The sequence below is a fragment of the Lontra canadensis genome, unplaced genomic scaffold (genome assembly GCF_010015895.1).
Source record: "Lontra canadensis isolate GAN:19392208 unplaced genomic scaffold, GSC_riverotter_1.0 scaffold64, whole genome shotgun sequence".
In the NCBI taxonomy this organism is placed as follows: Eukaryota; Metazoa; Chordata; class Mammalia; order Carnivora; family Mustelidae; genus Lontra; species Lontra canadensis.
Window position 1 is genome coordinate 9,922,867 of NW_022631058.1, and position 21,495 is coordinate 9,944,361.

Genomic DNA, 21,495 nt, shown 5'->3' on the forward strand with positions numbered 1-21,495 from the left:
AACTTAGTTGTATAGGAAAAACAGTGTTTGTTGATCTAGTCTAAGTAGTTGCATGCATTCCTAATACGGGTTTTAGCATTTGCCTCTGCAGTTTCCAGAAGTAGATAAGGACAAAGCAATCTAAAGACAGCTTTGATAATAATGTGAAGGAGAAGATCATTGCTACTCGCTTTCCAGACTTGGAAGCATATCACAGTTAGTGCGGCAGTGCTGTTCAAAGAATTTTTTTTTTTATAGGTGTTTTTTGTCAGAGCACGCAAACACAAGAGCAGGGGGAACAGCAGGGAGAGGGAGAAGTAGGTTCTCGACTAAGCAGGAAGCCCAAAGCAGGACTCAAGCCCAGGCCTCCGGGATCATGACCTGAGCCAAAGGCAGATGTTTGAGCTGCCTAGGTGCCCATGTGCAAAGAAACTTTGCTTTGCAAATGATTCTTCCTGTGGTTTAGGACCTAGTGAAGGGGGTCTTAGAGCTTCCCTTGTCCAGAGTATGGAGGTGATGGATTTTTCAGTTTGTCTCCTACAGTTCCCCAGCCCGGTGTTAGGCAGTGTAGATCAAATAAAGATAGCATTGTATGGTGCCCTGCCACCTGTCTCATTTTTAACATTCACCTAGCAAAACCCCTAACAGCAGGTAGGTAAAGGAATGTTTCCACAGAATGATTGGTTAAAGTCCTTGGTGCATTTAGGACCTCAGATTCTGGAAACCTTTATTAATAGTAGGTAAAATGTTATTGAAATTTCCCAAATGGCTTTGACACTCAAAGGCTTGTATTTGACCTGTGACACATAGGATTAGTTTTAACTACATGTAACAGAAAAGCAAAAATAACCGTGGCTTAAATGAGGGGAAGTAATTTCTCCAACCTAAGAAGTCCAGATAGTAGACATTTGTAGTCTGGATTGGGGGCTGCTACAGTTCTCAAGGACTTACCCACCCATTCTGTCTTTCTGTCCCACCGTCCCAGTACATGTCTTCAGAGTCCCTTCATGGTCCAGGATGACACCCAGGGCTTCAGGTCCACTGGTCTGTGGTTCAGATGGCAAGAAGGGGAAGGGACAAAAGGGCCACATCCCAGCTGTGCTTCCTCTGAGCAGTCTCCTAGAAGTCCTACACAGCACCTTATATTTCACTGAGCAAGACTCAGCCACACAGTGCCTTATTTCATTGAAATAGAACAACCTGTTAATCTGCATCATGCTGTGGGCCTGGGCTTGTTCACTCTTGGATCTTGGGGAACTGCTGCCGCCGTACCTAGCACACGGTAGTTCAGTGAAGATAGGTCTAATGAGAAAATGCTCTTTGCTTGGTCTAAAGGAAGGGATAGAAAAGAGCATCCTACTAGATAACAGTGCATGCTTATCTTTTAATCTGAACTTGAAAACATGAACACAGAGCTAACTATATGTTCTTTTGGACCAAAGAAGATAATTACGCAGGGACTTTCTTGAGTCACAATCTCTCTGGGTCATAACAGAGCTTTGGGTCAGGCCACACGACCCTTTTGTAAATGTAACTGGTTAGTGGAGATTAATGAACAGTGCTACTTATTAGCTCTATACTCCATGACCACAAAGGCCAGAAGTACTTGTCTGGTGGTAAGAAAACTAGCATTCCTTAACTAATACCTTAACTAGTCAACTAGTCTTTTTTATAAAAGATGTATTGTAAATACTTCTGATCTGTTTTCAGGAAGAAACCAATCCTGCTTGTGCATGGAGATAAACGAGAAGCCAAGGCTCACTTACATGCCCAGGCCAAGCCGTATGAAAACATTTCCCTCTGCCAGGTAGGCTGCCTATTGCTGTTTGAGATCCTGCTTAGTCTGAGAGTTGGAAGGAAATTTAGACATTTGGTCTGTCCTCCCACCTAGAGCAAGAGTCCTTTCCCTTGCATCGCCAACAGCTCCTTGTCTAGCCTTGACCTAAATGCTTCCTGAGAGAGCCCATCTATGTGTGGGCAGCCCTTGTTGGAAGGATTTTTCTTTATGTTGACCTGATGTCTCTGTATGTGTCAGGGTTCTCCAGAAAAACAGAACCGATAGGGTGTGTGTGTGTGTGTGTAGAAAGACTTCTTTGAAAAGAGCTGGCTCACATGATTGTGGGGACTGGCAAGTCCAAACGCTGTAGGGTAGGCATGTGGGTGGAGACCCAGAAGAGAGTAGGTGCTGCAGGTCGAAAGATAGTCTGAAGACTGAGTTTCCTGTTCCTTAAGGGAGTTTGCCTTTTTTTCCACTTAGGCCTTCAACGGACTGGATGAGGTCCACACCTCATCTAACAACCTTCATGGCAATATCTGACCAGGTATCTGGGAATTGTGACCTTGCCAAGTTGAAACAAACAAAATCCTCACCATTTCCTTTTACCTTTCAAGCTTGGGTCCTGATTCCCCTCTCTGGGGCCACATAGAATGAATTTCAATCTCACATATGAATGATTCTTATATGTAAAGTCCTCTGTTGTACCTCCTTAGTTTTCTTTCAGGATCGAGCATGGTTTCTTTGGTTGTACTTAAAACAAGAATCCCTGTTTTCCCTCAACGTGCCTCGAGTCCTGTTTGCATCTAGTTTGTCAGTGTCCTTCTCAAACCTAACCAGGTTGTCTGGATATAGTTCGGTGGTTGCTGCTTTCTGTGAGTGCAGCTTAAAACTTTTTATTTTGACAACTTATCTGACTGTTATTAGCTGCTGCTGTCCCGTGTCCAGTAGTCCTCTGATCTTTTTCACGTAAATTGTGGTGAAGGTTTATACTGGGGAGATGGACAAATTAAAAGCAAACCTATTAGGAAACTACCTCTGTGAGTCGAGCTGCAAATGATCCAAGCCTGATGAGGGGATGGTAAGTGGTCTTATAACAGGTGTTTCTGCTTGATTTGCTGGGACCAAAGCAAAGCAGAAAAGGCCAGGAAGTTGTTGCCCAGGTTCTTGTTAGAGTCCCAGAATTCTGTCGTAATGCTCTTTAGTCCATACATGGAAATACACTGTAAGTCTTGGACTTCCATTATGACCGGTTGCTTTTAGTTCCACCTCAAAGAGAATATTGTGTGTGGCATTTCATGCAAGAAACCGGCACATGGGAGAGAGAAAAGCAAGAATTTTTCATAATAGGATTTCCTTCCTTTGGAAATGGTGGCTGTGAAGTGGCTGGTGTCATACTGACCTTCTCCTGTTTTAGCAGCTGGCTAGTCCATTTTCAAGCAGCCATGTTCACATACTTCCACAGCCCCTTTCTCTCCTTGCCAGAGTGAGATGGCCTCCAGATTTCTGCTCTTGGAGTGCGTTGACAAGAATGAACTACATGGAACCTAGATGACTTTTCTCCATTTTTTTTTCTAGTGTTTTTTTCTCCCTCTTCATATAAGATGTAAGAATTCCAACTCATTTTGATGTTCTTTCAACTATAAAATGTTATCTGTGTATATGTGTTTTTTTTTTAAGATTTTTATTTATTTATTTGACAGACAGAGATCACAAGTAGGCAGAGAGGCAGGCAGAGAGAGGGGGAAGCAGGCTCCCCGCTGAGCAGAGAGCCCGATGCGGGCCTCGATCCCAGGACCCTGGGACCATGACCTGAGCCGAAGGCAGAGGCTTTTTAACACACTGAGCCACCCAGGCGCCCAGTTGGAGTTTTAAAAGTCACTCCTTTACCCAGCATGTTTGTGGCTCACCTTCTACACATAAATAAGCCTCAGCTTGACATTTGCCAAAAATCCCTTGGTTGCTTTTGCTTCCAAAAGCAGAAGAGGTTTAACTGCAATAGGGTGGTGCTAATGAGACTAATTGTGGGTGGAAAATAACACAGGAATCCTAAAGACCAGTCATGAAATCCGTGGAAATAGGAGGTCTTTCTCAGGCACTAGCTCCTTGTACTGAAAAGTGGGGTGGGTATGTGGCGGGTTTGGTGGTGTGCTCCCCACCGGCCGCTAGAGGGCATGGTCGTCTTTAGCTTGAGTAAAGAGCTGTTCAGAAGGTCTCATTTCTAAAGTAGAGATTTGTGGCCCCATCCTGACCTGTTGAAATATTGTTATATCTTGTCTCTAAGATGAATTCTTGGGTTTTATTTGGGGGGGGGTGTTGCACAACATAGTGTTACTTGATGAAGCTGAGGCATACTAGTCAAAGAATCGGCGGATGCTCCCATTTTGCACATGCAGGACCTGAGGGGAGAGATTGAGACCTTGTGGTGGTCAAGGTTCAAACTGCCTGGGTTCTGCAGTTCTCTTCCCACTAACTATGCCCTTCTGGGCCCATCACTTAACTTCTGTAAGCCTAATTTGTTTATCTTTAGGATGGATTGTTAATCGTCTTATTCATTGGGTTTTTGTGATGAGGATTTGGCGCATTTGCCTAAAAAGTATCCATTAACTGTTACCTGTTCAAGTTAATATCCTTGTGTTTAGACTTGCACAAGAGCAAACAGCTTATAGCGAAACTAAACTTGGAAGCCAGACTTTTGACCATTGCTTTATCTGAGCTAAATATCAGTTTACAGGGAGACAGTCTTCATTCTAATCCTGTAATTTTAAAGACCTTCTGTTCCCTGGTCTCTTGATTTTTGTGGCCAGAATATACAAATGAAATCTGGTCTGTGAGCGTCCGCAAACACTGAGCTTAGGAATGTAGTGAGCGGGGCCACCTGTCAGAGCATCCCCTAGACGGGCTGCGACATACTACCCTGTATTCCAGTTGCATCTTTCTTCCTCCAGCAAACAGGTCCATCCCTCTGCCCTGTTGGGGCGGGGAGCTTGATTGTAGTAGTGCTTGGTTCCATTTGTAGAGTGCTTATCCCGTGGAGGCTCTATTTTCTAGACAGTCCATGTAATTGTCTCATTTACTTCTAAAACTCTGAATCCCCTGACAGCACCCTCATTGTAAAGAGAAGTAAGATAAGGCACAGAGATTTAAGTATTTTTCAAAGTCACCTGGAGTTGTAGGGATGGGATTTGTGTCCCTATACCTGCATTCCTCACTGTTGACCTGGTTTGACATTTCTGTTTAACTCTTTCATAGCCTACATCTTCAGGCATATTATACTTAACCAAGGTCTTGCTATACCAGATGTTACGTAAAAATGTTTTAATTCTCCACGCACTCCTGTTTGCTTGTAAAGGTATCATTTTGTAATAGGAAAATAGATTGAATACATTATCTCTTTTCAGCACTTGCTAGCTTGTCAGTATAAGAGAACTTCTGTTTCAGCACCACAATGCCTACTGCCACCACATTTTTTTTTTTTTTAAATGGTCTGGAAACTTTCTGATAAATTAATTTCTGAATAAGCCAAATATCTTAAAACTTTGCATAGGGTCTCATTTGTTTTTTTGGCAACTAAAGAAATCCCACGTCTTGCTTCTTGATTACTATAATTAAAAATGGAGTAGGTATCAAATCATTCTGGCTAATAGAAAAAATCTTAATGAGCCTCACTGGGTAGGATTTTAAAAGTTGTAGTGTCAGTCCAGGGCTTGTCCACTAGAGGGCAGTAAAAATTCAAAACAAAGTTGACCTGAACCCTTTGTAACCTGATTTCCAGTAGATAGGGATATTGAGTTTGTTCAAAATAAGTGACTCAATTTCTTTTTCATCCTAGGCAAAGTTGGATATTGCATTTGGAACACACCACACGTAAGCAAGTTCTTATGAGATGGGGGAGGGTATGGTTTTATGAGAGCCAAGAAGGCTGTTCCAAAAAGTGCTTTTGAAGGAACTCACAGGTGACAGTTTTGTCAGGGAAAAGAGTCTATCAGTAAAAATTCACAGGTGACAGTTTTGTCAGGGAAAAGAGTCTATCAGTAAAAATTCACAGGTGACAGTTTTGTCAGGGAAAAGAGTCTATCAGTAAAAATTAGAGGCAGTGGAGCCGTTTACTAATGGCCTTAAGACAAAGTCCTGGGATTCTGGCTCTCAGCATGAAAATCTGAATCTGTGATGCGGTTTCTGCTTTCTTTCTGTTTAGGACATTTCTTACAGCCAGCTTGAGGGGAATATTTGGTGGTTGTGTGATCTGTGGTTATGGATGACTGTATGTGTCAGTCATGTGCCTGTGGATTCTACTACCTTAACGTCTAGTGATCTCTTAAGATGCTGAGTTGCATTAAATAGACTATTGTTAGATCAGCCTTATGCTGTGATAGAAAAAAAAACTATTTTACAAAGTTGGTCTTTTTTGTTTGTTTTTAAGATTTTTATTTATTTATTTGACAGAGAGGGACCACAAGTAGGCAGAAAAGCAGGCAGAGGGGTAGGGGAAGCAGGTTCCCTGCTGAGCAGAGAGGCTGATGTGGGGCTCAATCCCAGGACCTTGAGATCATGACCTGAGCTGAAGGCAGAGGCTTAACCCACTGAGCCACCCAGACACCCCTATTTTACAGAGTTGTTAACTTGAGAAGCTGATGCATATTCCTGCTCAAGACTTCTCAGAAGTTCCTTTTAGAATAACTTTGAGAACTTGAGAAGAATAAACAGGAAAAACCCCTATTACTTCCTGCTTGACACGTACCCAGTGATCGGTTTGACTCCTGTTCTACTGCCGTGAGCCCAGCTGTTGGAGCCTTTTTACATAATTATTCTATAAATGAGAAAAAGAGTAAGATATGGTTGTCCCTGTTTCAATATTTTTATGAATCACATTTCTCTAGAAAGGATTTGTCAGAAGGATGTGACAAAGCCTCATCTTGGAGACCAACATTGGAAATGGGTTGGTATTACAAGCAGATTCCTTCAGATCCATCTCTAGGGCAACAAGCAATCTCATAGGAGGAATATTAGTCCTGAGTCTTGCCATGGTCATCGTTTTCTTGATGTTACAGTGACTTGAAATAAGGAAATACGTTCATCTTTTTATGGCAAAATGCATTTTGAAGCATACAGCCTGTTTTCAAAAGGAACCAGGGCCAGAAGAGTTGAGCCGTTTCATAAGAGGATGCCTTTCAATGCTACATTATCTGGTCCAGATGCCCTTGAGTAAATGTTGCAGGGTTTACCAACCATCCCTGATTGGTATCCTCTAACTGGACAGGGTTTGAGGATTGTTAGGAACTTTAAGCATTTAGCTCAGGTATAAATTACTCTTTAGTAGCACCGAGGTCACAGGATGCTAACTTCAGCAAAGGATACAAAATAGCCGTAAATAGACTGAATAGGTGTCTTGGGCTCCTCTCCCTGCATCACAGGAGAGCCTGGCGGTGGATGGCAATAGTCACCCTGTCCTAGATAGACAATCTGCCCGCAATGAATAGCACCAAATGGACCCTAGCCCACTGCCCTAAGCTGGACCCCGAGCATAAAAATCTTACTGATTCTGAAATACTGTCACCCATTTGGGGCCTGGACATGGTATGCTAGGTCTCTAGCGCCAGCTCCCTGCACTAGCCACCCATTCTGTGCCAACAGTCAGCACTAGGCTTAATCATGCTGCAGTTAACAGGCTGGCACATAGGAGAGCCCCATGTCTTCCATCTTCATTTCAATTACACTGTGATGGAGTGTGTTGGGCCTGGCCAGCATCTAGCATAATGACATTTGATTGATCCTAGAGAAGCTATCTTTTTTTATGCTATTTAACAAATTATTTGGTCCTTCCTTTTCATTATATAGAGGTTCTGAGTAGACAAGCAATTACCTTCCAGCTACTGTTGAAGATGGAACTACAACTCATTTTTAATTCTTGTTTGTTTACAGCTAAAATTGACCTCATTTTTTTCCTTTGGTCTACTCCTTCCTCCACACCCCCGTTACACACACAGACTTAGCAGGTTGAACCCAGCAGTTACTCACTTGGAGTTGTGAATGCCTAGGGAAGCAATTATAACAGAGCCCTTTCCAGCCATAGTCTGTGTAGTTTTTACATTGTGTTAAAATGCCAGTATCTTGTAGGAGATTAAACTCATGCCTTGAATTTACTCCATTACTCGTTTAAAAAATTTTTTTTAAAGAATTCATTAAATATTGGGACAGAGGGGCACCTGGGTGGCTTAGTGGGTTAAGCCTCTGCCTTCGGCTCAGGTCATGGTCTCAGGGTCCTGGGATTGAGCCCCACATCGGGCTCTCTGCTCAGCAGGGAGCCTGCTTCCCCTCCCCCACCGTGTGCCTCTCTGCCTACTTGTGATCTCTCTCTGTCAAATAAATAAAATCTTTAAAAGATTAAATATTGAGACACAGTTTTAGTGTTTTTTTTTTTAAAGATTTTTTTAAAATTTATTTATTTGACAAAGAGAGATCACAAGTAGATGGAGAGTCAGGCAGAGAGAGAGAGAGGGAAGCAGGCTCCCTGCTGAGCAGAGAGCCCGATGCGGGACTCGATCCCAGGACTCTGAGATCATGACCTGAGCCGAAGGCAGCGGCTTAACCCACTGAGCCACCCAGGCGCCCCCAGTTTTAGTGTTTTGAGACTTAATAATTCCTTTAGCTCTTAGTGTTTGGGTGAGAGAGGCCAAATTATAGGAGTTAGAAAAAGGAGGAAACCTTCCAGCTCCCGGTGCTGGGGTGTCATGTGCCTCCAACTTGAGAGTGTAGCTACCACAATAAATAGGAAGTAGTCTTTGACATTCAATTTAGCAAGCATGTATCGACCATGTACTGTGCACAGAGCATCCAAAGACAACCATGATGTAGCCCCCCTCCCCCCCTGCAATCATCATCCCTATTAGGTACAATAAACATGCTTTCTCTGTGTCTCTGTAGGATGCCATGTAGTCCCAGGGCCTGTCACCCAGTGCTTTAGAATTCTGAAGCTTTTCAGTGTCCCCCAGAGCTGGGAGCAAAAGTACCTCTGGCCCTGAGAATCCATAGTAGGGAAGGAGGGAAACCAAAGCAGCCAAATGGTGAATGTCTAACTGGGAGTCAGTAGCAGACTGCCGGGTGGGCCAGGCACCCCTTTCTGCTTGCATCTGTAGGCAGGCCTCCAACCACATATGACTTCGTCCTTCATCTCCCCTAGACCACATTATCCTACCCATTCACCCACTCATACACCAGTTGTATGAAGGTCCTTGGCCCCGTTCTTCCTCAGTGAGAGGAAGATCCCAGCATACGTGATCTGAACAAGCTCTTCCGGCTCATTTAGGAACCGTGATCATCCCATTACCTACCCAGCCATAGATTCTGCAGCTGTAAAATGAGACTGGTAAAGCCTCCTGGATTGCTGTAGAGATTTGGTGTGTTGCTCTTTTGGAGAGCTGCTGGAATGCCTGGCCCATAGGTGCTCTGCAGACATTCGTGTTCTCCCCCCTTTACAGGAATAGCTCCAGATTTGGAAATCATCCCTTTTGCTGCCCCCACAACTTAACAGGTGACATGTAGGTCAACATTTGTTCAGGGGAGACCTCCTTTCTTATCCTTTATCCATTTTTAATTGTGATTCTCATTAGCTCATGCCATTTTGTGTGAGATGATGGCTCTCTTTAGAGTAGTTCACGATTCTGTTGGGTAGGATTCACTGACAGCAGTACATGATTTTCCTGATAATTGATGCCTTGATTAATGGAAATATTTGTGAAACTTACATCTTGAATTCATAACTGTCCTTACTCTTAATTACAGTCAGCTGCTAATTTGGCAACTGTGTGTATAAATCTGCCTAGATTTCAGGGAGCACATTTCATAAATGGAGAAAAGATGGGTTCAGCAGCTGTCACTTCTCCAGCTTTGCATTAACTTACTGTTTGCCAGCTTGGGTTAAATTCTCATTTTGGCAAGAGCTAAATATCTCTTTTCTGTTCTCTGCAGTATATTTTTATATTAACTTTCTCCTGTCCAAATACTATTCACAGTATTGTTTGGAGAGAACCAGTGGTTCATTTTGCCCCCCGTGCATGAACTGACATCACAGTAGGTATTAAGTATAAGTAGCATTTTATCCCCAGTGGACATAAGGAAGAGTGACTGCCTTGAGGAGTGAATCTCTAGTTACATGGAGAGAACTTAGATTCCTGAAATAATTAGGAAACAATTGGGAAGCCAAAAGCCCTCCAGTAACAGATGAAGAAATGAAGCAAGACACTGAGGGAGTCCTGGAAATGCACACGTGAGAGAGTTTGTTTCACGAACCATGTTATGTTTCCTTCTCACAACCCTATGCAGCAAGGAAGGGGTTGATCCTTCACTTTGTATAAGTGAGAAACTGAGGGACACTGAGTGACTTCCTTAGGGTCTATGGCCTCCAACTGATGACTGGAGTTTAGGTCGTCAGCTTCAAGTAGAAAGCTCTTTTTTGTTCCTATTCCTTCTCTTGCTAGAATTAAAATACGAGAACTCTGTCTGATAACGGGAGGCCTGGGGAAGGAAGGCCCATGGCAAAGGGAGGACTCAACTGGGTCTGATTTTAGTAAATAAAGGAAAGACTTATTTCAAGGCGAGATACACGTTAGTGATCAGTATGGCATTTGTGGAGGATAAGAAAAGATCAGTCTTATGATAGTGAAGCAGTTTCATATTCCTCTAAACTGCAACTCACATTAAAAAATACAATGTACATTTCAGTCTGTTATATTTGTCCATACTCATGCTAAAACTGGCTATTTAAATGTCTACAGTATATTTTTGAGTTTTTAAACTTTATTGCAACTTTTTTTTTTTTTTAAGATTTATCTATTTCTGAGAGCGAGCATAAGCAGGAGGGGCAGAGGGAGAGAGAATTTCAAGCAGACTCTGTTGAGCGCAGAGCCTGACATGGGGCGTGATCTCATAACCCTGAGATAGTGACCAGAGCCAAAATCAAGAGTCCGATGCTTAACTAACTGAGCCACCCAGGTGCCCCTTTATTTCAACTTCTTAAAAAATGCTAGCCATTTAAAAAAAAAAAATATATGCCAGCCATGATATAGCAGGAGGTTGTGACCATACTTCAAAAAACACTGGACAAGAAGGTTTCCATGGTCCTGAATAGTAGCGGGTAATAGCTAAGGGTAAGGGCTCAAAGTGTCAGGCTTGCCCATGCAGGCAGGATGAGGCCAAAGTTTATTTACCAATACTCAGAGCATTTTGGAAGGTGGTTTTCTACCTATCACTAAAATGGATTTTGATTTTACTGTGTAGAAGAAATGAGGATTGTAAATGTTAAAAGAGTATTAGAAGGGTCTAAGCACTACTTCAGCTCATGGTATTTGCACTGGAAAAATAGTACATATTTTAAAAGTAATGTTAATCCTTTTGTTCTTCTCTTTGTTATTAAAGGAAAATGATGTTACTGCTGTATGAAGAAGGCCTCCGGGTTGTCATACACACCTCCAACCTCATCCATGCTGACTGGCACCAGAAAACTCAGGGGTTTGTAGGCTTCTGTTTACTACACAGCAGTGGCTATGGGTGGCATTCCCTTTCTCTTATATTGTTAAAACAGAACAAAACAAAAAACAAAACCCCTCACATGTGGCATAGAGAAGAGACCTACACAGAAATAGTATTTTGTTGCACCCCCCACCCCCCAGGCCCACCTTCTTGAAGTAACGAGTGCTAACAGTTTAGTACATACACATCCGTGACTATTGTATGTGTTAACAGAAGGACCTTTTTTCCTTAGCTCTTACAAAAACAGGATTATACATACTCTACAGCCAAGCACAGGGAACAGCATATGCAAAGGATCTGAGGCAGGAGAGAGGGTGTAAAATGAAAGGTGTGAACCCATTTTTCTGGTGAGACCCATCAGTAACTTGGCCCGGTACCCACTGTACTTTTGCTTGCCATTTCCCAAATGGTAGTGAAGGGGAACTTAGTGGTTAATCATCTGTTAAAAACTTCCTGTCATCCTCAGTTTATTTTTCCATAAAAGAAATCTGATGTATTTTTAGAGCCGTTGATATGTTCGTATGGTCATGAATCGCCAAGAGAAAAATTGAATTTGAAATTTCTTCGTGCTTTTTTTATTACTAACCCTTTGTTCTCAGTATACTTACTCCAGATCTAGTCTTTGAGTCCTTTTAAGGGGAGGGGCTAGGGGTTTTTTTGTTTTAGGGATTTGCTTAAATCAAGTTTTAAGCACTGTCTCCCACTTGGTAAGCTCTTCATTCTGGCTTTCATTTCCCTTTTTTAAGTCATTGTGTACATCTCTGCCTTCTCCAGGATTAGAAGAAACTCAGGCATTCCTCTAGCACCTTTCACAGTTCCCATATTCTCCACTCTCCTCCTCCCCTGCCTTACGCTCCGTCACTGCCCAGGCTGGGCTAGAACTCTTAATTTCTACTGCTGTGTAGAACAAGGGTACCCCCTCTCCCTTCAGACAGCCCTTCCAGCTTGAAAGGCAGGCTTTTCCCTGAGCCTGACATCTCTAGCTCTTTGTCTTCACTGCCTTTCTCCAGCAGAGCAAGGGGCTTAGAGCCTCACCCACAGTGCCTGATAGTTTTTCTGTAAACATGTTCCAGTTTTCAAGTGTCTCACTGCTTCTCAAAATGCATCGAATTCCAGCTGGTTCAGGATGGAAGGATCACCACTGTCTCAAAAGCCTCAGCCACAGGAGGACTCTCTTGAGCAACAGAACTGAGTTAACTACACCTTTGCTTCTCCTAGAGCTGCTTAGCTGCTTGGTTGGGTGTTGAAACTCATGAGTCTTATGGAGTTTATCAAGTTGGCACTGATTCTTATGTGACTCAAAGAGTCCCACCCCTATCCCCCAGCTCTTTCTCGAGTCAGAAGCTTGAGCCATGCTCCTTTAAGTTGGTGGCACATGGTTTCAAACTTAAAGTACGGAGGGTATGAAATCTCCAACTTCCCTTTGCCAGCCACCCTCGAGTAGGGTACTGTTGTACTGTTATCTCACAGCGAGTCTAGATTCTAATCCCAAATTTGCATTTTTGTGTTGTGGGTTATAATTTTTTAAATGTTTAAAAATAGTACTTTGGTGTAATTTTCACGGTTGCTCCACTAGTTATGCTCTGCTGGTCCTGGTCTGCTGTACAAGCATTTCAGCCATCCTTTTTAGCTGCTGCTCGGTCTGCCTGTTAATTTCTCACTTTGAAAATTATTTGGCCCACGATAATTACACATTTTACTTTGTCAAGTGCTAAAAACACCTCACATCTCCGTATCCTGGTTTAGAAAGTTGTCATCTGTCCTGTTCCTCATCCAGACACTGATGTGAGGGAGCCTTTAATCCAGGAGGAGCCCAGCAGCCTGTGAGCTCTGAATTGCTATGTGTGAGGGAGAGACTGACACATCTGTGTGGCCCGGTATGCTCGTTACTCATGTAGAGAGCCAGGTGCTCACAGAGCTCGTTGGGCTGGCCCCAAAGGACACAACCAGTTAGAAGCAGATCTGGCCCCAGCACCTGTGCTGTAGTCCTCTTCACCTATGTTACCCCTTGTCCAAAGGGTCTCTTCAAGATGGGAAGGAAAGGTGTGACATGCCACCCTGCTAGATATGTGTGCAGAGTTCAGAAGATGTACGGGCAGGATCCTTGCAGTTCTGGATGCTTCCTGCCCCGGTGGCTTGCATCTCCCCAGTCTCCTTTGAGGGGTGCCAGGTGAAAGAGGAATTGGGCACTTTGTCTTTGGGCTTAATGGGTGGAACTGCAGTGGGATAGCCACAGAATCAGAAAGTTGGTGACAGCAAATACGTCTTTAGCTCTTGTTTAAGCCTGATACTGCTCATTATCTCAAGTGTGAGGCATACACACCTTGTGATGCGGGACTGCTGGCCCGGGCGATTTTGCAGCTGAAACTGAGCACGAGGTTTGAAACCATATTTCTTTGTGATCTGTCATGGAGCATGTCATAGAGGGATGGGGTTTAGGTGCACTTTTCCCACTTGTGGGTGCATAGAAGTTTAGGCGAATGGAATTACCCTCCTTTGAGGACAATCGGTGAAATGAAAGATCTCTTTAATACATTGTTTACTAGGTTGTTTGAAAGTAAGAGGTTAATAAATGTAATAGCGTTGAATATGGTATCTACTCATTGCAGGCATCAGGGAAGTACAGGATGTGAAAAGATCTCAAGTTGCTATAGCATATACATCATGAAAATGAGTTTATTTATTGCAAATAGATTTGTATGTACATTTTTCTTAGTGTAGGTAACTTTTTTCCCATTTGACTGAAGAGTTACATGGGGGTAGCTTGCTGGGGTTGCTACAGGTGGTATGAATTTGCTGTGACCATTAGGCATGCTGCTATTAGTTACTGTCTCAGGGTCTTAGCAGTGTGGAGGTTGGGGGCGGGGGTAAAGAATAAGGAAGGTGTGGCCAAAGAGGGAGCATAGAGCATTGAGTTGTGAGAAATGGGCAGAGGCAGGGTCCTAAATTCATGGTGAGGTATTGAAAAATCATTCTGAATATTGTGGGAGTCATTGGAGTGGTGCAATGGGATTTATGCTCACGTTCCCTAACGATGCACTCTACTTACCATGCGGACACCAAGTGCGATTTGCCTCTTCCTTAGGGTGAGTGTGTAGTCAGCAGAGGTATCATGGTGATCAGTTGCTTTCCTGACTGGTTTTTTTTGTTGTTGTTTTGTTTTTCTATTCCAGAATATGGTTGAGCCCCTTATACCCACAAATTATCCATGGAACCCACAGATCTGGAGAATCAACAACACATTTTAAAGCCGATCTCATCAGCTACTTGACAGCTTATAATGCTCCTTCACTCAAGGAGTGGATAGATACCATCCACAAACACGATCTGTCTGAAACCAAGTATGTGTTACTTAGCAATTTGGGATTCTTAAAGCGGGTGAATACCTTGAGAGCCGTACCGTAGCTGCAGTGCAGGAGCCTTGGGAGGCGGTGGAATGGTATCTGGCTGTCCCTCATAACGTGAGAGCACATTCTCTCACTCTCTGCCTCTCCTAGATCTGAGGGGCTAAAGTGGAGGCCAGTAATCTTCCTGCTCACCATAAGCCTCCTTCTGGAGCACTCCTGAAGCTACACGATTTCATTGCTGGTACCTTACCCTTGTGAGTGTTCCACCATGATTTGATGTGCTTGAAAATGATTGTCCGTTATTGTTCTGAGGAGGCGTCTCAAGAAAATAGGTGGTCTCTTAGAACATCTCGTGATAACATTAGTTTCTGTGTGTATTTTGTGATTTGGGGGTCCACGAATCATACCAGTCTTCTCTATAACTTGTATTTTATGGTCTTTTAGTGTTTATCTGATTGGATCAACCCCAGGACGCTTTCAAGGAAGTCAAAAAGATAACTGGGGACATTTTAGACTTAGAAAGGTAACAGAATTTTTATTATTTTGTTATAATTAGTGTGTATTTTTCATAATATATCTGGATGGCAGCTTCGTAATAGCACAATTGTGGGTGAACAGCATGCTCTCGATTATAGTTTTCAGTAATTTTTAATGTTTCGCCTTTTTGAGGTATAGATTGCTCTAAATGGCAGAAGTATAAAGACTTTTTTAGTTGCTTTATTTCTTAGATTTCTCATTCATGCAGCTATTGTTGCTTTTGATTTCCTCATCTGAAGGCTTTTTAACATACAAATTCAACAAAGAACAGAAAAATACTATTGAGTAAAGGCTACAACTGTGCTAGGATGTATTTTGTTTAGTAAACCAGAGCCTTTAAGAGTTATTACAAAAGCAGTCTTTGCTGCTGGTTTGAAAATGAACAAAGAAAAGTCTTAACAAATTGAAACAAGCAAGTTCAAGATTATGGTTTTCTTCATCTCTGTTTAGGAGACCCATTAATGGCACTAATAAATTCCCCAAGTGGCTCTCCTAAAAACTTTACCTTTTTCTGTGAAGTATTGGTCATGTAAGAATTACTCTTGGTTAATGAAACTTAATTTCCTTTTTTGAATTGAGGCCACAGCTGAAAATGGGTAGAATCTAGCAGCTAACATCCTCATGTCATGACCTAAAGAAGGCATTAGAGCACACAGGCTGAGTGGATAGCTTGGAGGCAGATTCTCATACATGGGTTCAAATCCTCACCTGTTTATAAGTCATGTGACCTGCCTCTCCTCTATAAAACAGGCATAATAACAGTACTTCACTCACAAAATTGCATAAGGATTAGGTGAACTAGAGAGGGCAAGGGGGTATTTGTTGAGCCTTCAGTGTGCTGGTTGATGGCTGTCAGTTTGTGGCCTGATGGTTGAGAAAGGCTAGATGCTAGCACATAGTGTGTAGAATCAGTCTTCCTGGAGGTAAAAGAGCATCTTGGTTTCCAGACCACTTCTCCCACACACCTGCTGCATCACAGCTTCCTTCCAGGGAAGACAGGGATGGTCAGACTGGTCTCTCACTGACCTGTAAATGGAAGCCCAGGGACGTGTCCAGGACCCTGTAGCAGATCAGGGGTCGAGCACCAGAACAGAAACTGGGTCTTGTAGCCATCAGCTCAGTCCTGTTTCTTACACCATGCTGCAGAAGGGTGGAAACTGAGAACTAGGCTTTTTGGTAACCTCATTTATAATATTAATGCCTAAGCTGTGTTAAGAAAAAGAATACTTATGAAACTAAATAATCCATCAGTCAGAATGTGATCTCCGTTGGGAGCTGCTGTGGCTTATTTTCTTCAGCTTCTTGGAAGTAGACACTCAGTACTTGTTTAAGTAGATAAAATTTCCAAATATTTTTGAATTGTTTCTGCAGCTTTGCATAATTATAAAAGCAGGAAATGCAGGCTCCTGCAGTGCTTAGGGTGCTCTGTATATATACATAAAAACGCTCTTTAATTTTTTTAGAGCATCACTACATGGAGCCCAAGTGTGAAATCTCTTTCAAATGATAGGATCAAAATATACAATAGTTTGTATTTTTTTTTTTTTAGGTATTAACAATTATTTCAAGGCAAAATCTCATTCCATATGGCAGGTCAGTGGTTTATCTGACATTCCTACTAAAAGGGATCTTTTAAAAAAAATTGGTTTTGCTTTAATACAAATCAAAGAATTTTAGAAGAATACTTCTGTCCACCTATCCCATTAAAATATTTTTAGTATTTAAACAATATTTTCCAAAGAAGAAAAAGTGAGTATGAAATTGATATGTAATATTTTTAGCATTTTTTGTTGATTAGGGGTTCCAAGGACAGAAAACCCGGTTCTGAGTTGTTAAAGCTTTTCTGTTTACAGCTTTTGAAAGAGCATGCCTCTCCTAAAGGGGAGTCCTGGCCCATAGTCGGGCAGTTCTCAAGCATTGGGTCTATGGGAGCTGATGACTCAAAATGGTTGTGTTCCGAGTTTAAAGAAAGCTTGGTGACGCTGGGGAAGGAAAGTCGGACCCCAGGAAGAAGTGCCGTTCGTCTTCATCTGGTGAGTGCCCTTCCTGCTTCACACGATCACTTTTATTCTCTAGTCCTGGAGAAGCATGAGAATCCATCCTCCCTCTCATAGAGGTTTTAGTCCGTGATTCTTGCATGGAAACAGCAGTGCATTAGCACCATCGTGTGTGATCATGTGACCCTTGTATCCTCTGGTGCTGGGAGGGTGGTGCCCTCTGCTGGGAGGGTGGAGCTCTATTTCAGCCATACACTAGTCTGGGATTTTTACATTTCTTCCTTCGGGTTCTCAAGCCAAAGAAAAAAATATCTGGTAAAGCATTAGCTCAGAACATTATTAGAGATTTTTGAATTAATAATTAATTTTGCAAAAAAAATAATTTTGCATTGAACTCAGTGTTAATTTGGCATTTTTGAGGGAGAAACTCAAACTGAAGTTTTTCATTGAATATATCTGCTTCCTCTAGTTTCTAGAAGTTACATTTTTTCATAAGATGAAAATTCTTAAATTTTTTTTTTTTTTAAGATTTTTATTTATTCATTTGACAGACAGAAATCACAAGCAGGCAGAGAGGGAGATTGGAGGAAGCAGGCTCCCCGCCGAGCAGAGAGCCCGATGCGGGGCTTGATCCCAGGACCCTGGGATCATCACCTGAGCCGAAGGCAGAGGCTTTAACTCACTGAGCCACCCAGGCGCCCCGGAAATTCTTAAAATTTAAATTACATTTTCTAAGTTTTTAAATGACTTAAAGATTTTATTTGTCAGAGAGTACACAAGTTGGGGAGCAGCAGGCAGAGGGAGAAGGATGCTCCCTGCTGAGCAGGAAGCTCGTTGTGGGACTTGATCCCAGGACCCTGGGATCTTGACCTGAGCCGAAAGCAGATGCCTAACTGACTGAGCCACCCAGGCGTTCCCTAAATGAAATCTTTCTAATTGAGATTTTCATCTTAAAAACATTCCTTTTAAGAAAGTTTCTTTAACATGGTACAATTTGAGTGTTACTTTGTATTTTTCCTTTTTTTGAAATTTTTTTCATGTATTTTTAGATCTATCCTTCTGTGGAAAATGTGCGAACCAGCTTAGAAGGATATCCAGGTAACTGTGGGAGACTGTCTCAGTTGCATTTTTTGGTGTATCTTTCATAAATGCCCTGGTAAACTTTTTCAAACAAGTAATAAAAATGCCATTCTCCTTGAGAAAAGAACTGGTTACAAATTTGGAGCATATTTTCCCTTAACTGGCTAACAATCATGGAAATAGGTAATATTGAGTAGTACTAGTTCCAAAGATGGTTCCATGCTTTTGGGCAATTTTAGTATGTTACTGAATCCTCACAGTAACACTGTGAGGACTTGTTCTGATTTCCACAAGTTAAGGTGGTCCCTCTGCCAAAAGTGGGTCGGTTGTCCGGACAAGATGTCTGAATAAAACCACCTTCCCTGTTGCGTCCTGCCTTTCCAGATAATTCTAACATGCCTTTCTCTGATCTCTCTCTCCATATCCTCCTTGCTTGTGTCTGTGGCTCTGTGTGGTTCTTCCAGATTTGAATCACAGATATATTTAAGGTCCAGAACTTCTGCTTAATCTTGGTGTTGCCTAGCTGATACTTGAGCTTTCTAAAGCACTTCATCTGTAAATGCCTAGGATGATTTTGTAGGCAACTTTCAACTTTGTTTGCTATTTTCCTTATACTGTGCTGGACACTGAACTTATATTTGGACTCCAGCAGCCCTCCAGATAGCACTTTCAGGAGGCAGTAACCAAAAACCCAAGCAGGGTTTGTCTCTGGAAAAAGGAAATCTGATTGGCATTTGCTCGTGGCTGGAAGCAGAATGCTTTGAATTAGACTAATTTGGTCCATTTATTGCTTGTCAAACCAGAGGTGACCCTGCCAGAAATAACTTGGTTAAGGCTTGGAATGTAACGTGTCAGCCCATATAATGTATTGCCCTAATGGCAAAGCCAAAATTATTTCGCTGAGGTTTGAGACATGGTGATGTTTTAGTTGGTTTTTGTCTTTTCCTTTCTCCGCTTCTGTTAGACCAGATTCATTCAAAATGTGCTTTTTAATGGGGAAGAACAAGGTATTTTCCATAAAACTATTTCATAACTGGCTCTGAATATGTTTTTAAGTTATTTGCAGTAGAGGATACGACATACCTTATGATGATTCAGAAATTTAAAGCCCTTTTTGGATATAGATTATTTATGGAGAAGTTCCAACATGTGTTTAGAAAGTCAATGGTGAATCTGCAATAGAACTTTCCTCCTTTCAAAGATGAACAAAAACTGGCTACTAATTGTGTTTCCACTTGGAACTGTATCTCTACTTTCTATGCAGGAATATGGCATTTAGAATTGCTTTTTAGGGGCACCTGGGTGGCTCAGTGGTTAAGCCTTTGCCTTCAGCTCAGGTCATGATCTCAGGGTCCTGGGATCGAGTCCCACATCGGGCTCTCTGCTCTGCAGGGAGCCTGCTTCCTCCTCTCTCTCTCTCTCTCTCTGCTTGCCTCTCCGCCCACTTGTGATCTCTCTCTGTCAAATAAAATCTTAAAAAAAAAAAAAATAGAATTGCTTTTTAAAAACAACTGTTTACCAGGCATTTTTTTTTTTTTTTTAAGATTTATATATTTGAGAGAGACAACAAGAGCAAGAGGAGGAGAGGGAAGGGGAGAGAGAGAGAGAGCAAGAATCTCAGGCACACTCCCTGTTGAGCATGGAGCCCAACACAGGCCCTAGTCTCATGATCCTGAGATCATGACTAGAGCCAAAACCAAGTCAGATGCTTAACCAACTACCACCCAGGTGCCCCTGTACATTTTAACTTAAATTTAGTGATGACTATTCCGTTTGTAAGAATGTTTAGCTAATACAAACTCTGTTTGGAAATATCAGAAAATAAGAGGTAAAGGAAGCAGAAGGACTGAATTTTCATCTTAGTGTGCCTTCCCAGGTGTCCTGCTCTTGGGCAAAAATTGGAGATGCTCCAGACCACCTGCATGAGAACTGTAGGATAGGCCAGAGTTCTTTTTTTTTTTTTTTAAGATTTTATTTATTTATTTGACAGAGATCACAAGTAGGCAGAGAGAGAGGAAGGGAAGCAGACTCCTTGCCAAGCAGAGAGCCTGATGTGGGGCTCGATCCCAAGACTCCGGGACCATGACCTGAGCCAAAGGCAGAGGCTCTAACCCACTGAGCCACCCAGGCACCCCTAGGCCAGAGTTCTTAATGCAATTTTTCAAAAACCTTTGAATCTGTGCTGTTATTGATATGTAAATTACCACCCCTGAGTGACTAAATAGTGCCTCTTTTCAGATTGTAAACATGTACCATTTAACATGTATCCCTAAGTAAGGAAACCCCATAACAGAACATACCTAATACAAGTGTAGACCTTTCCTTTCAAAGAACCATTTCATAAGACGAAATAGGAAGTGGTATTGTTTTTCAGTGTTTACTGTAGATTCTTAATGAAGGATCCTAAAATTATTTTCTATAATACTTATTTTCTTCTTTTAAAAGCTGGGGGCTCTCTTCCCTATAGCATCCAGACAGCTGAAAAACAGAATTGGCTCCATTCCTATTTTCAGTAAGTAATTGGTTTAGAATGCTGCTATTGCTTCTTTAGGAATAAGAATGTTATTTATGTCAGTCTGTTCTTTTAAAAAAGAACCTTACATAATACAGCTGTATTTTTTCATCGACATATGTTAGTGATGGAAATAACTTAAAACAAGGGTTTTGAACATTATTTGAAATAGGTTTTTAATACCAAAGAATGAAACTGATCTGTGAGGTTTGTATTTAAATATTGGCACTCAAAGAAAAAAAATAAAGATGATGATGGATAACTTAGAATTTATGTAAGCAGCATTTTTTAAAAATGTTGAGTATAATTGACACACAGGAGTGCATTAGTTTCAGGTGTACGGCATAGTGATTCAGCCGCATTTAGCTCCTATTTCCAGATTATAGTTCTTCTGTCTGCACATGAACACCCTGCGTGACTGCGGGCTTGCTGAGGGCCGACTCCACAGCACTCTTTCTCCAGGACATGGGCTCAGACTTGGTTTGTTTTAAGGGTTCAGTAACTGGTTGAATGAACAGGGGAAAGGATTGTCATTTGCCCTCCTCTTGTTCCACTATGCATACTGCATGTTCTAGGTCATTGCACTTCCCTGCTGGCTCCAGGCATTTATTACACTTGATGGCTGGAAACAAAGGCAGGTTGCATCTCAGTAGCTTGCAGGCTAATTCAGTGTGTCTTTGAGGGCCTGTTGGGAGATTATTCTCTACAGAGAATATTTCTTTATATTGAGCTCCTTTCACA

General features: G+C 42.0%; 1 protein-coding gene across 3 annotated transcripts in view; it reads left to right on the top strand.

Moving 5' to 3' along the window:
* The window catches only part of TDP1 (tyrosyl-DNA phosphodiesterase 1), a 90,744-nt gene that overhangs the window by 10,023 nt on the left and 59,226 nt on the right, over nucleotides 1-21,495 (top strand). For all 3 annotated transcript variants that reach the window (XR_004385135.1, XM_032878619.1, XM_032878620.1), the window contains exons 5-12: nucleotides 1,690-1,786; nucleotides 5,586-5,620; nucleotides 11,168-11,260; nucleotides 14,455-14,622; nucleotides 15,073-15,151; nucleotides 17,019-17,198; nucleotides 18,212-18,260; nucleotides 20,688-20,754. Coding sequence is in view for 2 of the 3 variants with exons in the window: in XM_032878619.1 (XP_032734510.1) it covers nucleotides 1,690-1,786; nucleotides 5,586-5,620; nucleotides 11,168-11,260; nucleotides 14,455-14,622; nucleotides 15,073-15,151; nucleotides 17,019-17,198; nucleotides 18,212-18,260; nucleotides 20,688-20,754 (768 nt within the window). In the remaining variant the exon portion in view is untranslated. The remainder of the gene's footprint in view (nucleotides 1-1,689; nucleotides 1,787-5,585; nucleotides 5,621-11,167; nucleotides 11,261-14,454; nucleotides 14,623-15,072; nucleotides 15,152-17,018; nucleotides 17,199-18,211; nucleotides 18,261-20,687; nucleotides 20,755-21,495) is intronic.